The sequence below is a fragment of the Myzus persicae genome, unplaced genomic scaffold (genome assembly GCF_001856785.1).
Source record: "Myzus persicae strain clone G006 unplaced genomic scaffold, MPER_G0061.0, whole genome shotgun sequence".
Taxonomy (NCBI): Eukaryota; Metazoa; Arthropoda; class Insecta; order Hemiptera; family Aphididae; genus Myzus; species Myzus persicae.
The window spans coordinates 239,768-258,266 of record NW_019100526.1 but is presented as its reverse complement, the minus strand read 5'-3'; the positions used below and the strand labels follow the sequence as shown (position 1 = coordinate 258,266).

General features: G+C 27.1%; 1 protein-coding gene across 3 annotated transcripts in view; it reads right to left on the bottom strand.

The window, feature by feature from the left end:
* Positions 1-18,499, bottom strand: part of LOC111030442 (adenylate cyclase type 8) — a 126,613-nt gene that overhangs the window by 39,186 nt on the left and 68,928 nt on the right. For all 3 annotated transcript variants that reach the window (XM_022309934.1, XM_022309959.1, XM_022309950.1), the window contains exons 3-4: positions 15,703-15,802; positions 15,568-15,619 (exon numbers count right to left, since the gene is read on the bottom strand). In XM_022309934.1, the coding sequence (XP_022165626.1) occupies positions 15,568-15,619; positions 15,703-15,802 (152 nt within the window). The remainder of the gene's footprint in view (positions 1-15,567; positions 15,620-15,702; positions 15,803-18,499) is intronic.

Here is an 18,499-nt window from a genome sequence, read left to right as displayed (position 1 = left end):
AATCTTTTAATGCGATTCGATTTCGGAATAATCGTTGTGTCTATAGTTTTGAAAGTATAGAAAACGTAATGTTTATTATAAAACAAAAGTTTTGTACTTAGCGTAAATGTAAAAATTAACTCATCCCTAGTGAAATAAAATCCTGCAGGATAAGGTAAGGAAATGCCACAAACACTTTCAATAAAAATCTACACGTGTTAAATTATGTAAGCAATGTTATGTAATAAGTATAGTCATAATTTGTACATATAGATAGTGATCGAAATAAACCAAACGATATATTTCGTTAAAACGTAAATTGATGATTTAAATTATTACGTTCATATCGGGCAACTATATACCTACAATATGCACATGATAACTAGTTAAAATATTATAATGTTGATTTCGTCCTTTTGAAGTCCTCGGTCGAACGTAAACAGTTTAATTTCTTCAAACGTAAAGACGATTACGTAAAGTTATACTATATGTGTCTTCGTTTTCCATATAAACTTTGCACCTCAAGCAATAAAGTGTAAGTTAAAAGGATTATTTGCGTCTAACTTTAAGCATTAAAATTGCGGGGATATTTTCATTCGGAATTAAATTATCCCTAGAAGGGCTTAAAGATTTATCTACAAAATGATGAAATGATGATAAATATGAAGAGTTTTATATTTTCACTTAAAATAAAATTGTTATGGTAGTTTCAATAATATTTTATTATCATAGATTATTATTAGCTATAGATCGAATATTGTGTATAATATACAATGTACATCAGTAAAAAGCATTTTTAAATATATTTTACATACTTAAAATGTGGTTTAATACAATAATATACTAATATAATTTTTAATCAATTAAAAAAAAAATAGTGTTTGGTTTTTACTAAAATAGGGATTTCTGAGTTTTTTTTTACGGGATTGTTATTACAAGTTTGTAGTTCAAGTTTCTCCTACTCCAAATGAAAACTCTTTTTTGATGTGGATCATGAACTGAGAAGAGACTGTGTTAGCATTACTTCCTCACAAATGAATATACATACACTGTACCTAGTGTACTTTTATGTTAACAATTATCATACGTCCATACTATACATACAACATACTTAACACATTATTTATCAATAAAAAATATACAACTATTGATTAAATAAAATATGTATGCAGCGACTTAAAACAAAAAAGTTGAGTTTTAATATACTAGCTGTTATGTATAATACAATAAAATTTAGCAGTTCGAACACGCGTATAATGTTCTAACAGATTAAGATACACATACACATGTTGTTACTCCAACTCAAATATTATAATCAAGTCAAAATTTCAAACTTCAATGAATAAGTCTATAATTAATTTCGTGAGTAGTGTATTTAGTGGATAGTATAAGTAGGAACACAAAAAGTAAAAACAAGCAACTTAGATAAAATATAAGAGTAGATATACAAGATATAATTCATGAACTAGTTTATTTAACATTTAATTTAAATAATCCAATAGCCAAGCAACAATAGTGTACTCTAAATTATAATATCTATAATCTATATACATGCATTAAAAACATAAATTATAAAAAATACTATAGTTGTAAGCTACACGTTTGACAGTAAATCTATATTTGTCAATTAAAAAGAATGTTTTTCAATAAAGGTAGGTAACCTATAGGTACATCTGTACAAGGTTTTACCTACCTTTTTTATCACACACTATATTAGTGACATTTTAAATTAAATTGTATTAAGTTAATAATAATAGGTGATATAAAAAAAATATATAAACATGGACTAGATGTAATTTTATGTAAATTGAACAACCCTTAAAATAAAAACAAAAACAATTAATTATTAAGAAAAATTAACGTCAATCCCTAAGAATCATTAATTGTAGTCATTACTCATATTACATGTAAGAATCATAGAACTCCAAACGGGAAACGTGAATATTATACTACTAAGTAATACGTTCTTATGATTGATTAGTATGTCGATAGGGATCTTGAATACGTTTCGTTTTTTTTAATAAAAAAATTAATAAATAAAAATCTTGTTTTAATATTAATATTAAATTAATATCAATAAATTTAAAATTATATCTGAAACACTGGTCTAAAATACCTAATTTAGGTATTTAAAAACTATTTTTAGAAAGGAGTGGGTTATGCCATCATAATATTAATAACGATCTTCTTCTCTTTTTCTTTTTATTGGGATTAACAAGAATTGCTATCACACAACCAACATAAAATGGTGTTAAAACAGAAAATCATTTTTAACAGAAAATAGCATAATATTGTGTGCACAGTTTCTTTACAGTCTAAAGTAGTTACAACCTGTACTAAAAATGAAATTTAAAAGAATTTTAATTAGATGTATGTTGGTAAAGAATTGACAAAAGAAAGATTTCTATTAAACGAAGAAAAGATATTTTTTAAAAATGTCTCGTTTAATGAAAGAGCGGGGCAATTAATAAATGAGTGATAGAAGTCACAGAAGTCACAGAAGTCGCTTCTGCAGTTGAAGGGGGTTTACGAAGGACCGTGGTTAAGCCCTAAATTGAAACCGTAACCTATTTGTGGAAGTACATTGTAGTTCTATCCCGAACTTTAATTATCGTCACGATTAAAGATTTAGCTTTTATCTTTAATCGTGATTACCATACACCTATGGAATTAAACATGATTGTAAAAAAGTAATAATATAGTTCAGAATAAAGTAAAAAAAATTTTTCACTTAAACTCAAAAAATATAAATTTCAAACACAACATAATAAGTTTTTCTTCATGTGTAGTACCCATTTGAATAGTTTTTTTTGGAATTGTAATCAGATGTGTTAACGACATTATATATTTCTATGGTTTATTGTAGAGTGCCTTGATATGCTTATAATTATTTATATAATATCAAAACTCTCTAGTTTATTGTCCAAAACCAGTAATGAAATGGATGGCAAGTATAATAAAAATTATATGAATATTTATGTATGTTGTGTAATTAAGTATACGTGTGTATAATAAACAATAAATATTATTATATTATGTAGGTACAAGTACCTATCGCAAGAATATATTATTTATTTTTGAAAGGTACTTGAAATTAAAAAAAAAATGACTAGGTATCTAGTGCAATTAATTACACCATTTAAATTAATTATTCAAGTAGGTATAGGTAATTGATTTTATGTGTAAAATTTGGTATTTTATATAAAATGTATATTGACAAATATACAATAATATACTATAGAGTTTTAGACCCGGTGTGGCTCAGTGGTTGGCCTCAGTCACAAATGTGTTCTGGGGTCAAGCAACGGCCGACATCAAAAGTTATCGGATGGGTGACCACTCGAGTTTTTAGTGACAAATCTTTGTCCCGCATTCACCTGGTCCTGAATCAACCGTAACCTCCTTCAAAATGTTGATAGTCATAGTTGCCGATACTAAAGCGAGGTCAATAAAAAAAAGATTTAAAAAACAATAGCGTTCATTTTATGAAGAAGGTAATGAGAAAGAAATTGTATTTCATTGATCCACTACAACTGTGATTACGTTTGTACTTAATATGTTTTCTATGAAAAATTAGACACATCAAAAAGCAACCGTCATAATCCACACAAGACTAAATATACTTAATTGGAAGTAACAAGTATAATATTATAGGAACTCAATACGAATAAACAATACGATTACACATATTGTATCGGAATAATTGCATTTTTCCCACACAGAAACTCGTATATAGGTAGTCGGATATAAAATTTCCTATTTTTATTTACTCGTTGTTGATTATACTCATATAATAGTGTATAATATAATACATAGTACGTATGGCAGGTGTCGGTTATATTTTTACCGAATACAAATGCGTTGGTAGGACGCTATACCCCCGACCGTTAGCTGAAGTCAGTATATTATATTATTATATAGGTAGTATATACGCGATGCGTAGCGGTAAGTAATGGACCAACCTCAAACGTAAAAGGGGTTCAATTTTCTAGTATAATAATAATAATAGTGTGTAATAATAAAATTCATGTACTGAACAAACGATAATGATAAACTCGAAGTTGGTATATAATAGCAGTACTGCACCGAGAAGTAATAATGTGCTTGGACCTGGTGTGTCGAAGAATGTTTCGGTATTTTCAATGATGCAATCGTTTGTCAAGTGAACACACACACACACACACACACACACGCACACACACACACACACACACACATATTGCAACACAAAACTGCTTCACCTCATTCACCAATATCACCCCGGTCGTTTCTCTACTTTGATTCGCTATTGGTACGTCTTAGTCTTGTCACGAAAACCCATTTTCCCCGAGACGTTAGGGCACGTTTTGTCTACTTTTACCCCTTCCAAATATCAAATCATACAATACTCGTAGTCTCGGGAAGTACCCACAACCCCCCGACAACGGCAAAATGATATTATAATAATAACACAATAGTCAATGTTAAATTAATATTGTCGCTATTGCTTTGTTCATATAATATACTTTGATTGATGAAGTCACGTATTATCTCAGTGACTTCGCACTTATCACCTGACTAATTAGAATTCATTTGTTTGTAATATTATAGTTTTTTTCTATACTGGCTGATTATTTTAACAGTATTATTATTATTATTTTAACTCATTAGCTAAAATGTTTTTGTAAATATTTTTTTTTACATAATTAAAAGTTATCACAAAACAACATTTTTGAAAAAATTAGATTTTTATCAATTTTTTTTGTCATAATTATTTTTTAAGTTTTTAAATTTTTACTTTACAATTTTTTAGTTCTAAGCAGAATATTTTTTTTGAGAATTTTATTGATAAAAATCGAATTTCCAACAAGTTGTTAATAAGTTATGAGTAATTTATGTTTTGATGAGTAAAGTAGACCAACATTTTGAGGGACTACAATTTATAGATACCTGCCGTGCCACTCACTCATTTCACTCCACCCATCTGAATTTTAAATATTATTACTTATTATACTACCTAACTATAACGCCCCATTTTAAGTTATATAATTTCTCTATTACATCATTCACATAATATTATTATTGCTATACCAACCCCAACAAATAAATAAAGAGTACTCTCTATTATTTAAAAATGTTTATATATTAATTATTTATCTTCCACATTTTTCTTTTAAAATTACATATATTAAATTTCAAGATTCAAAGTGGGGTAATTCTTGGGCGATGGGGGGCGAAACCCTTCAGAGGTGTCGACATGAGCCGGCGGCGGAGAGTCTTGAATTGGTGATAAAAGCGAACAAGGGGCAAAGCCCCTTAGTAATACATAAAAAATGTTTGAGATTGGCCAGTTTTCTAAAAAATAAAAAAGGTAGTGAAATTATAAATTTATTGGTCAAATAATGTTAACTCTATGATGGATGGTATCACTTATGTTTATTGTAAAATACAACGTTAATCCAAAACTATTCTTAAATTTTTTAATCTTCATAAATATTCAGAAGGTAGGTATATAGGTACTAGTATATTACACAATAGTACAGTACACACTATGTATGTAGAACTTTTATAAGTACATAAATAAATCACCAATGCGTTTTTAATTAATTTACGTTCAAAGATTTAGTAGGTAGTCTTAAGAATATTACTATACAAAATATACTTAGTATTTTATATTATAATTATTAATTAACAGAAAACTGTAAACGCAGTTAAAGTTACAATCCTTTTAAAAGTATTAATAATTATTAAGCTAATAATTTTTTTTTTCATTGGAAATAAACTAATTTGAGCACCTATACATTGAATGAATATAAAATGAAACTTTATTAACTCCAAAATAATTTACATCGTTATATACTTTTAAAAGTTTAAATGTTATATGACTATATAGTACCTATTATATATGTCTACGATAAAAAGCTATTTATCATAAGATTATTTCGTTTTTTACACTCAAGCATGTCAGTTATTTCTTTTAATAGTTGATTATAATAACCAAATGAATAATATGAATGTCCCCTTCCATTTTCATAAAAAAAAAAATTAAGAATTGGAATATTATGAATCATATTTACATTATACTGTAGATCATAATATTATATAATTATAATTTATACAATATGTGACGACCTTACAGGCAAATGAACGAATTTTGTGAACAATGTCCAAACATTTAGGGAAATGTGATTACCTCCGTGAAACTATATCTCGCTAACCTATTTGGCTATTCAAGACATTTTTGGTTAACATATCAGCGCATGAGTTAAAGATATTGCAAATACAGTATGCTCTCTACAGATATATCAATAAAACTAATAATAATTTAATTCGCATTATTATAAAATGTATAAATCATTTTAATTTAAAAAAACACATATCTATTAAACATAATTTTATTTAGTAATGTTCCTTTTGCAAATTCAGTTATATGGATTTGGAGACAAGTCCGGAATTCCATCGAAATAAGTCTAAACATGTGTATAAATAATAAAATTAAAATTTGTCCGATGCAGTAGACCGCAGGCTTGATACGTTGGCCGATTGTAGAACGTATTTTGTTTATAAAGCATAGTTATTAAGGATCGACAGAAGCATTTCCCATGTGCAAATATAATAAAGCCTGAGATCAATAAAATTACGCCTTCGACCTTTGTCCAACACTTTTTTCAATCTTTATTTCTTTCCATGTTTACTTTTTTAGCTATCATCACAGAATTTTAATTTAAATATATGTCCGGATATAGTACAAAATGGAAGTATCTAGGCTAAACGTATTTTTACTAAAATCTAGAGTGGAAAATGTGTATTATAAGTTGATTATGTGACATATTAATTATCCAACCGGCATTTTTATTTTGTACAAAATATGTTTTGAACGTTTACCTATTATACGTTTTATAAAAACAATCAGGCGGTAGATGAGTGAAAGGAAATAAGTCAATTTGGTAGTTTTTCGATCATGACGCTATCTTGTAGAAAACAATTTCTCACGTAGTCATCATCAAAATATTAGATTTTTTATTTTCTTTTATCTTAAATTATTTTGGTTGATGGTAACAATACAAATGTAATACTACCTACTGCAGTTTTAATGGCATCCTTTACGGAGGGCGTATTAACTTCCACCCCATTCACATGATCTATTTTTTTTATTCTATTTATTTGGTTACTTTTTTGTCCTGAAGTATAAATAAGTAATGTTCAATGTGAATTATATATTGAGTTCAGTCCCTCCTTGAAATGGTCAAAAGACGCTTCTAAATAAATACATCATTACGTTATTTATCTCTATTAATAAAATATATTTTGCACTTATCGATTTAAATTTAAAAAAAATGTTTCTAAAATTATACAATAATAATGTAGAATGGCTTAAAAGATCTAATAACAAGTTTTTACCTTATGTTGTATTACATTATTATAAAAATTATTTAGTATGCACCTACTAAAGACCTTCCTGGGCTTACCCAGACCGACCAGGATTCTATAAAATGCAAAACGGACTGGGCCAGATCTTTATTAGAACAAAGTTACGAGTTGGGCTTTTCTTAAATCAAATCCTGGCCGGGTCAGGCTTCAATGAAAAATTATAAATTGTAATAGAACCAAAATTATAAATAAAAAAAAAATATATTTTACTATGCAATATAAATTATAGACACGTACAAGTGAGGTATGATGAAATTTACTAGGATTACTCGCCAAAAACTATTCGTGGGTCGGGCCTTAATAACTTAATAATATGCAGTATTTTGTCCTCGCTGTTTTTCATTGAATAATTTACAGAAAACTATTCTCATAATTGTCCTCATTCTATGACTTTACGGTGTTATGAGATTCGGGTTGAGATAATCATATTTCAATATAAACTATAAAAAGGTGAGCAAGTGGGTAACATTGCTTCGGCTGATCAGTATAGGCGTTTTATTAAAGGATGGCTGTAACCGCCGGTTGTAGTTTGAGCATCACTATTGTTAAGTTTGAACTTTTTTGTGAGACAGTTGCTTATTATGTATTATAAAACAAGAGTTTTGTTTTTTAAAAATGTGTTTGTTATGATTGTGTTTTCTGTATTTTGTAAATACAAAATGAAAAACGTAACCAAACGCAAATTAAACATTCAATATTTTTACGGGAATGTGAATTCATCTCGTTACTCCTTATTTTTTTTTTTTAATTTAAAGAAAACACGAAATCTGGATTGTTGTTAGGAACATTTTCAATAAATATTCAAGATTGAATAATGTTTTTTTATGTACATAAACAAATATAGTTTTTTTTTAAGTGGTTTGTATACTAGATATTCTAAATTCAAATCTTTTAAACAACTTTGAAGTTGGAAAAAATGAAAACAATTATTATTCCTTAAATTATATATTATAGAATTCAAATTAAATTCATCAATTAGCCAAATTTAATACAGTAATATGTTAGTAGGTATACTTCCTAACAAATCGTTCTGTCAATCTAGTTCATATATAGGTATATACAAATTCCTTATGACTGGCCCATCCTCAGCTACAAAAATTGAAAATTTTATAAATGTTTAACTACAAAATCATTTTCAATTTGTTTATTGTTGTCAAAGTTTGAATTTTAAATGCTTATAAAAAAATCATACCTATGTATTTTTAATATTTTTCAACTTATATTGAAACAATATACCAGGAGCCTTGTATTAATACGCTTTTTGACCCGACAAATACAAATTTTATGTACATTTATAAAATAAAAAAAATTGAAAATGCCCGTCAATAGCTTAAAACAAGTCAACAAATTTTGAAAATTTCATTAAGTATACGAACTAACGTAATAAATGTATTGACATAAATTTAAAGTGTGTACAGTTATTCGTTTTTGAATTATATCAAAATAAGAAAATCGCTGCATGAGAAATTGAGTGAATATCTAATGTTGTAAAAATTCCAACTTCAAACGCTCATAAGAATTTAGTTTGATTTTCCTTCAATAATTTTTTTTTTGATAAAAGCATACAAAATTATAGGGAATCTTGTATTAAATTTTTAAATCTAAGACACAAAAAGAAAAAATTCTTATAGATTTCTAACTCAAAATAATTTCATGATTTTCATGATTTTTACGAATTTAATCAAAATTATAAATTCAAATGTGCATAAAAATGTATCGAGGATTTATGCTCAATTTGTTTTTTAATTTTCACTAACAAAAAGTTACGAGGAACCTTTTATTACATTTTCAAGTTTTTTGACAGAACGAAAATATATTATCGACATTAGTTTAAAAATAACAAATAATAATCTAAAATTTCATATGCCTATAAATACCTAGTTCAACATGAGCCATAGTAGTTTGAAAATTTTATGGTGTATTGTATATGTATCTTCGGTTTTTTTAGAGTTACTCTAAATAAAAAATAAAATCGACTTTTCGAAAACGGGTTTTGCGTACAAATTCCCGTTTTTCTTTAATTTTTTATTTGTTTTTCCCGTCGATTTTTAAAACTATTGGGAATTTTAAACTTCGACCTCCCAAATGCACCAACTAGATTCACTTTCCTACTAGAAAAGTTGCTGTTGAAGAAAATTGAAGCACTTTTACTGCCCCAAACCGTGATGACAAACACAATAATAAATAAAAAAAACATACATCATTATAAAATCAATACATTCATCCCTCTGCTCAAAATCTAAAATATTTTCCTTTTAAAAAGAATTCAATTTACTCAAATTCTGTTTTATTCATGTTGACGTATAAAAACAGATTTATTGTAGTGTTGTATTATTATTGCCTATTTGTACTAGGTTGTACTAGCTAGGTGCCTACTTTTCTGTATATACGTGCTGTATGTACTTATGCTCTAAAGTCTAAAATCAAAGCTGTAAGCCAACTTGAATAATTATGATGTATAGGAGAGAGACTGACAAGTCACAGTTATATAGTTCAGACACTCGATTCACTCGCCTCAGAACTGGATAGTGGTGTATTATTATTTATTATTGTAAACTTACAACCTGCTATGGGGTTTATCATCGAAAACAATTCTGGAATCAGCTTTGCAATTAAAACTGTAATTGCTGATTTATTTCTTTAATAATATATGTCGCAGGGTTACGGAATAGTTTTTTGTTTCACTAAAAGTAATTACTGAGAAGATTGGAAAATTGTATCTTTAAAGTATCAACTAGACTCCTCAATTTTCAATCAATAGTGAACAAGGATAAAAGAAAATTTTAAATCTTTCTTACTTACTTACAGAAAAAATAATATTCTAAAAAAATACTAAAATTACAAAATTGTATATGTACCTTTATTTTTCTTAAATATAGATGTATAATAAAAAAAAATTTATTTAAAAAGTAATTAAAATAGTAAATTTACATTAAGGTTTAATAATTGTATGGTGATCTTTTTAAAATTATTTAAATTCACTGTAGATATTACTAAAAAATGTATAAAATGGACTGAAAAATGAATGCAATATGGTATCAAATAAACTAAAATTAATTCGAGTTCTTAAAATAATGACAATATTAAAATATTTATGGTTAGAAAAATATAAAAAGTACCTTCAAAAATCTATCACCATTCATCATAATGAAGGGTTTAAAAATTTGTTTATTAATGGTTTTAATTAGTAAAGTAAACTGTATTAACAACAATCTACTAATGGTTCATTTACGTTCATAAATCAATTAAAAATATTGAATAAATACTAAAATGTTTGAGATTAATTTCTAAATACTAACATTCTGTATTCTCACTTTAAATTATACGAAAAGTTTAAAACAAAACGATTAACGTAAAATTCATCCAATGGTAAAAGTTATACTCAATCTGTATTCTTTCATTTTAATCACAAACATACTAAATTAATAGTTGCAATAGGTAATTCCCTAAATATTTTTTAAATATAATTAATACCGAACGCTCTCGTATTTATTGATAGCTATGTTATTTTTAATGGGAGAGATATTGATACGGGATAGTTAATATTATAAAATATTTTTGCATAGATTTGAGTAAAATCTACAGGAAAACTATTCTTATATGAATCGTTCAATATTTCGCTCTTGTAAATATACCTAATACATAATAGTAGTCTGTTATCTCAAAATTCAAATCCTGGAGATATCTAGTACCTATATAAGACTTTTGTGTTAATTGTGTCAAAATTTAATTTATAGTGTTTTTTTTTCACCTTAATGTAATAACAAAATACATGCGAAAATCAAATAAAATGATAACTCCTAAATTAAATACCTAATATTATTTATTAAAAATGAAATAGTGTACTTTTTTTGAATTATAACATTTTATTATTATTACTTATATTACTACCTACCTAAATATAGCTGTTGCCTGTTTACACGTTTGACATATTTGTTAAATCTGAAATTATTGTAATGTTAAATGTCTTATTTTTATAGTGGAGAAGAATATAGCGAATTATTATGGATTAAGATAAGTTTAGATCATTTTTTATTTTTGGGATGGAACCTAAATAAAATTTCATCTTATTTTATACTGAAAATCTTTCCAACAAATTGCTGCGTATCTGACTGCCATTATATAATGCTGAGATAATAACTAATTAATGGTTTTACATTATAGTTTAAGATGAATGGTAAATAATAATAATAATGATACTTAAAATTCATTATTCAATAACATTTATATCAATTAAAGCGTTGTTAACAGTGATAATTTACCACCTGAGGTACCCTAATCCCCAGACAGAGAATTTTTAACAAATTAAAAGTCTAATTTTAACATTTTTAAGAACAGTGAAATAATGATTTGGTTTTGAATTTATAAAACTTAACCAAACATATACCGGTGTAGTGTAATGGACAGCCTGCCCGCTGTGGTTCTTTGCAAATAATTAAAACATTTTAGAGAATGATATCCAATGTGTATTGTGTATAGTATTAGATAATTTATTATTTATACTAATAAAAAATAATAATTGTATGAGTAGGTACACTATTAAAAAGGATAAATAAATAATTTTGAAAAAAATATAGTTAAGTGCTTTGTATTATTTTATAGCAGGTGTAAAATTACGTAAATTGCAATTTTTATTTTTCACAAGTCAAACAAACTGAATGTAATATACAAAGAAAATTTAATAATAGATTTAATAGTATTTTTATTTTAACTAGTATTTAATTTATATTTGAAAAAATAATTAGTTATTTTCCAACGTATTTATATAAAATCCATTTTTAAATATAAATTAATTATTTCATTTTTTGCCGGATTGACTTTCCTAATTTAAAAAATGATGCGTGAATGAGAAATATTTCTTCAATTATTTCTATTAATTTCTTTGATACATTCAAATAAGTACAATGTATTTATAATTATGTGTTAGAAACGTTTTCAAATTTATTAGTTATGATTTTAACACTTATTGTTTTTTATGAAAACATTCGATTGACCGCAGGGAAAGAACCGAAAATAACTGGCACGTTTTTGGGAAAAACTGTTGTTAAAATAATGAACCAAAATGGATTGAACTTAGATTACTGCGTTGGTATTGTACTGATACTTGCAATGTTTCTGAAATAATAAAGCATACAAGAAATGCTGCCAGAGCTCTTTGCCGAAGTCATGCATTGAATATTTTACTATCTAAGTCAGCAAATTTGAAAAACCATTATAGACATTTCAGAAAAAGTTAATATCGTTCCTTGTATGCCAAGGCCATCAGTGAAACAAAATTGTAGGCCCGACATCCTATCTGATTCAGTTGAAGATTATTATAGGAAAAATACGTTTTTCACCCAAAGATTTTATGAAAATATGGTTCTGATATAGAAATAGTTTTATCATATTTACTTCCACAGAAAAATATCTCAATTAGAAACTGAGGAACTACAAAGAGTAATATCACATTTATGAGAAAAATATTCAGAATTACTAAATTCGAACATAAGTACTTACAAAAAAAGTCTTCAAGTCTGAAGTTGAACTATGGAGAGCCAAGTGCAAGAGTAATAAAACAATGTACAATATATCGGATAATATAATAATTAATAACTTTTGAAATTGTGTGATGAAGACATCTATCCGAATTGTTATTTTCTAATTAAGATTTTGGTTGTACTACTTGTGATAGTGTCATTGGGAAAGATAAGATTTCCTACCCCGAAAACGTTAAAACTCTGATTGATAAATTGAATGAGTGAAGAGAGATTAGTTGGATTAGCTCTGTCAAATGTACATAATGATGTTGAAATTATGCCTGACGAAGTCATTGGCCAGTTTACCAAGAGCAAAAAAAAAGAAAGGTAGATTTAATTTATTAAATTTGAATATAATATTTTATTTTTATTATTCTTTTATTGGCATATTATACACTATTGTGTAGAATGTAAATATATTATGTAACCTTATCATGTTTTTAATTTTAAATGTGTATTTGCATTATTATTATTATTATATTATTTTTATTTTTGCTGTACTTACCAGATCTATAAATGAGTGTTGTTTTTCAAGTATAAAAATGTTGTCATTTATAATACCAGTTTATAAGAATCAATTAGAAATGGCGATATTCAAAAGTATGTTATTGAGTATGAATAGTATCATTCTGATGGAAAGAGTTTCCCCCCTTGATGAATTTCTGGATTCACCCCTGGTACAGCCAAATTTCTCTAAAAATATATACACTTAACCTTGTAATAACTTGGAAATTTAGTGTAATTCGAAGGATCGTTTTGTTTATTGTACCTGTAATAATAATCATACATCACTAACCAGTACCCTGCACTAAACCGAGTAAGACGAAAACAAATTGGCCTTTTTAGTTTTATGTTTATGTCTGTTCTACTTAGAACGTAGAAATTGAAAGTGGATCATAGCCATCACTCATCGAGGCTATCTTTTTTATAAATTTCTTACACTGATATATTGTACTGTAGAAATAATATTAAATAGCTGATTTATATGTTATACAAGTATTTGTATATGTTACCGTAAATGCCCGATCACTATAGGTAAACCTAGGTTTTACTAGTTAATGTTAGGTTTTACTTTTGTACTCAGTAAATGCTGAAATTATTAATTTTATTCGGACTTTTACTAAACACGTTGCGTACATCCTAGGATATACAAATTGACCTACTAAATGCTGATCAATACACGACACATAACATTTAAGCGATAAGCTGCGTAAAAAATATAATTATATATTATTAAAACAAACTACTGACATTTATTTAAATTCTTTATACAAAATAAAAATGCATTTTAAGTTGTACATTTTATCTGGCAATCACACTTCAAAATTTTTGCTCGCAACGATTAATAACAATTATTTTATGAAGATAAATTTACGATTGCAATGTGTAGTTACAACATTATATGTGTAAATATTAATAATTTACCTTAGGACTTGCATTTTATCAGGCTTAAGATTGATATTATATAACTTTTATCATGATATAACTTAGTAATAGCTGATATATATTGATTGGTGGTACTGATAAGCATACACCAAGCTGTTGCTCAACTTTCACTATCATTCGGGCAAGGATTTTTGAGGTGTGATTGCCAGAAAAAATGCACAACTAAAAAATGCAAATGCCGCTAGTCAAATGTATTATGTAATAGTAGGTGCCATAATAGTAGAACATGTGCAAATAAATGAAAAATTTAAACAATAAATATTTTAATAATTATTTCTAACTACCCACCAATTTTACTAATTTTTGTGGACAAATAAATAATGATTCCGATTTTAAATGAATTTTGTTTTGTATTGAGAGTTTAAATAAATATCAGTAGTTTGTTTTAATAATTTATAATTATAATTTTTACGCAGCTTATCGCTTAAATGTTATGTGTCATGTATTGATCAGCTTTTACTAAGTCAATTTGTAATATCCTAAGATGTACACAACGTGTTTAGTAAAAGCCCGAATAAAATTAAGAATTTCAGCATTTACTGAGTACAAAAGTAAAACCTAGCATTAACTAGTAAAACCTAGGTTTACCCAGTGATCGGGTATTTACGGTAACATATATACAAATTAAATTATGAAATGTCCGAAAAATAACTAAAATGGGCGATACTTAAAAAATAAACTTAGTATCTTCTTCTTACCACATGGAGCACATAGATGGCCGGGCGACTGAGATATAATCATGGACCATATTTACCAAAGCATTTAGTTTACCATAACTCTGAAACCACTCGCATCAGTTTTATTTTAGGTACATCGAAATTTCTACAACAATTATCTGCTTTGCAATTTACAGAGAAAAGGGGGCCCATTTGAAAAACAAACGCCTGCATCACCACAGAACTCACCCTAAGTGGTATAAAAAATCCCGTGTGTTCAAAAATATGCTCTCCAAGTATATTTAAAATTTCTAAAAATCAGAATTTGATTAACTCTATTATTGAACTAAAAGGGGAGAATGTCTTTGATGAATCACCTTGTATAAATGTCACTATAACTTTGAAATTTATTTTCTACACATTTTGACTAAATTACTAATAATTATAATTATAAATAATGTGTCTTTGAAGTATTTAGATTCAGTCATATAATTATATTAGTTACAAATGTAATAATATTTTAGCACCTATTTTAATGACATTAAATATTTGATTACTTGGAACTTGTGATGTATTGTTGGTGTTGTAGTCTGTACCGTCAAACGTATCCTAAAATAAAATAATATTAAACACTTTATTGCAAATATATTGTTATTTATACTTTGTAGAAAATATTATGTGTAGGTACATACCACTGTCATGTTTGAAACAGAATTTGTCTTTTGTATGTCGACCGGCTGACTCCGTTTTTTCTGGCTGTGAATCCGATGTATAGCTCTCAGCCATAATTCTCTGGAACATAAAGTAAATTTGAATTAATGTAAAAAAATTGAATAGCATTAATAAAATATTAGTACAGCCTTCAGTGTATAATATATGGTTTTATACTAATTAATTTTATATCGACGATTCACAAAAAAAAGGATATTGTCTTTGTGGATTCAAAAAGAATTAGGTATCATCCAACCATGTAGTATATAAGTACTATAAGTATATATTATGCGTAAGATTCGATGTACCAATATGTTATCTGTTCTAAAATTAAATTATAAAGCTAAATAAAGTACATCCTAGTTGCATCAACTATAAACAATAATATCGAAAAAAATAAATTGGATTCTCATCTCTATAATGTTATCCGTTGGGTACTTAAAGTAAGATCCTTCAGACAGTGTATTACCTATGTGGCTACATCATATTAAAAGTTATTGAGAATAGTCTCATTCAGTTACAAATATTAGGGTACCTACATAGTACATAAATATATGATTAATCTTAAATATGCAAGTATCTATATAAAAATCGATGTATATTTTTTTTTTAATAATATTATTATGAGGTACTATGCAAGTCTTAGGTCAATATGAATTCCAATATAATATGGGTTATTATAGACTTTTGATAAAGTATGTATTGAATATGCTAAACAATTAAATCTTTATTTAAATATTTATTAGTATATTATATACGTCTTATTACATTAATGACAACATCTAGAATAATATTTAATAAAGTAAAAATATATGAAATAACAATTTTTTCATAATGAGTTATGATTATTCTGTGTAATATAGTTTTATATTATTAGTTGTAAAATATATAATATAATAAAGTATAACATAAAGAAATTTAAGTCTTAAAAAATGTAACTAATTTCAATGTAATATGGATTCTAAAATTAGCTAACTTGACACCTATACTGACTACTGTCTAGTAAACAGAAATGGTTTTATTTTTATTGTACATAATTAACTTGTACCATCAACAAAGCAATATTTTTGTGAAAAAAAAATTATTGTAATATAATAATCTAAATACTTATTTATATGTTTAGACTAACTTTTGCAGAAGATTTTTACATTGATACAAATACAATTAACAACGCTCGAATAATAATTAATATTTTGTTTATTATATCACATACCTATTTAAACATTATAATATTATATCAGTACAAATACGAAAGTGACGTTAACTAGGACGAATTCGACATCAAGTGAAAAGTTTTAAAAAAATCGGTAATAATTTTTAACAAAACTATTTGTATAACGTTTAAAACGCAGATGTTATATCTAAAAACAGTATCAGCATACAAATTAATGTAGTCTGGGACTGAATTTTAAGCGCGTGGATAAGTTGTCGTTGGTAGGTATTTATAAATGTGGTTACCGGTCGTGTATTAAGATGATTTATTTAAGGTATATTACGTCTCTTGATTTCATTATTAATCTTCAGAAAAAGCAATACAGACACATTCTAAGTCACGTTCAAAATTAATAATTTATTGTAATAACTGTACACAGTACGCACATAATATTCAAGTATCAAAAATTGAAACCAGCATATAGTACACGATTATGCATTTATATTACACGTTTATGTGAAGGATATTCAATAAGTAGACATGAATATTGATAGATACCAGACAAGATTCGGGACATGAGCCACGGATCAGCCATACCGAGAGGATCATTCGGCTTTGGTATAAACGCGTTTACAGTAAAGTGCATATAATTTGACAATAATATGTTGGAATACGATTTTGACGTTATCAAAAAATTCATGTGTAGAATGAACCGAAGGACATAAATACAACACCGGAATGGAACATACGTATATATGCTTCAATCTCATAGACTTTTTATTTATTTATATCTCCCGTACCCCTGAAGTTGAAACATTCGCTATTCCGTTTGTCCACGAATTAAATATTTTAATTTTAAGTTTTCAAATAAGATTCTTATCAAAAATTCAATAAGAGTGTGTATGTGTTTACGATGTTATTTTTTATGTAAATATTATATGAACATAATATATTACATAGTATAACAGTTTTATATTCAATTAGACTGCATAGTTATAATCGATTTGTCTACTGTAAATTTAAGTACGTATAAGTACAGTGATGTACACTGCACATCTTGACACGAGGAAAATGTTAATTTTGGAAATCGAAAAAACTAAAAAATTGGCTTTAGGTCAATAAGAACACCAACAACGAAATCAACTTCCTAGTATTCTAGGTCTATAGCTCTAAGACAAGCCTACATGCGGCATCAACAGATCCTAACGCCCCATCACCAGATCCATTTACCGTGATGTCTAGTCCATCAGTTAACCAGTGACATATACTGCACACCACTAACGCACATGTTCGATCTGACGCTAATGTGACGGGTACAAATCTCACACAAAATAAAACAACTTTAGAGACCTTGCGTGGCACGGCGGTTGGCTGTAGTCACTATGCGTGATGATGTCAAGCACCGGCTGTCGTCACTAGTTTTCGGATGGGTGTCCACAGGGGAAATAGTAACGAATCAACGCTCCACATACACGTGTTCTGAACCAACAGTAAAAAACAAGCTAATAAGCTATTATCTATTTTGAAGCGGATTCAATTTTTAAAGAAAAACCTCAGCCAATATTGACATCATATTTTCTACATTTTTAGATGAATTTAAAGATCTATAGTTTATCCCTTACTCG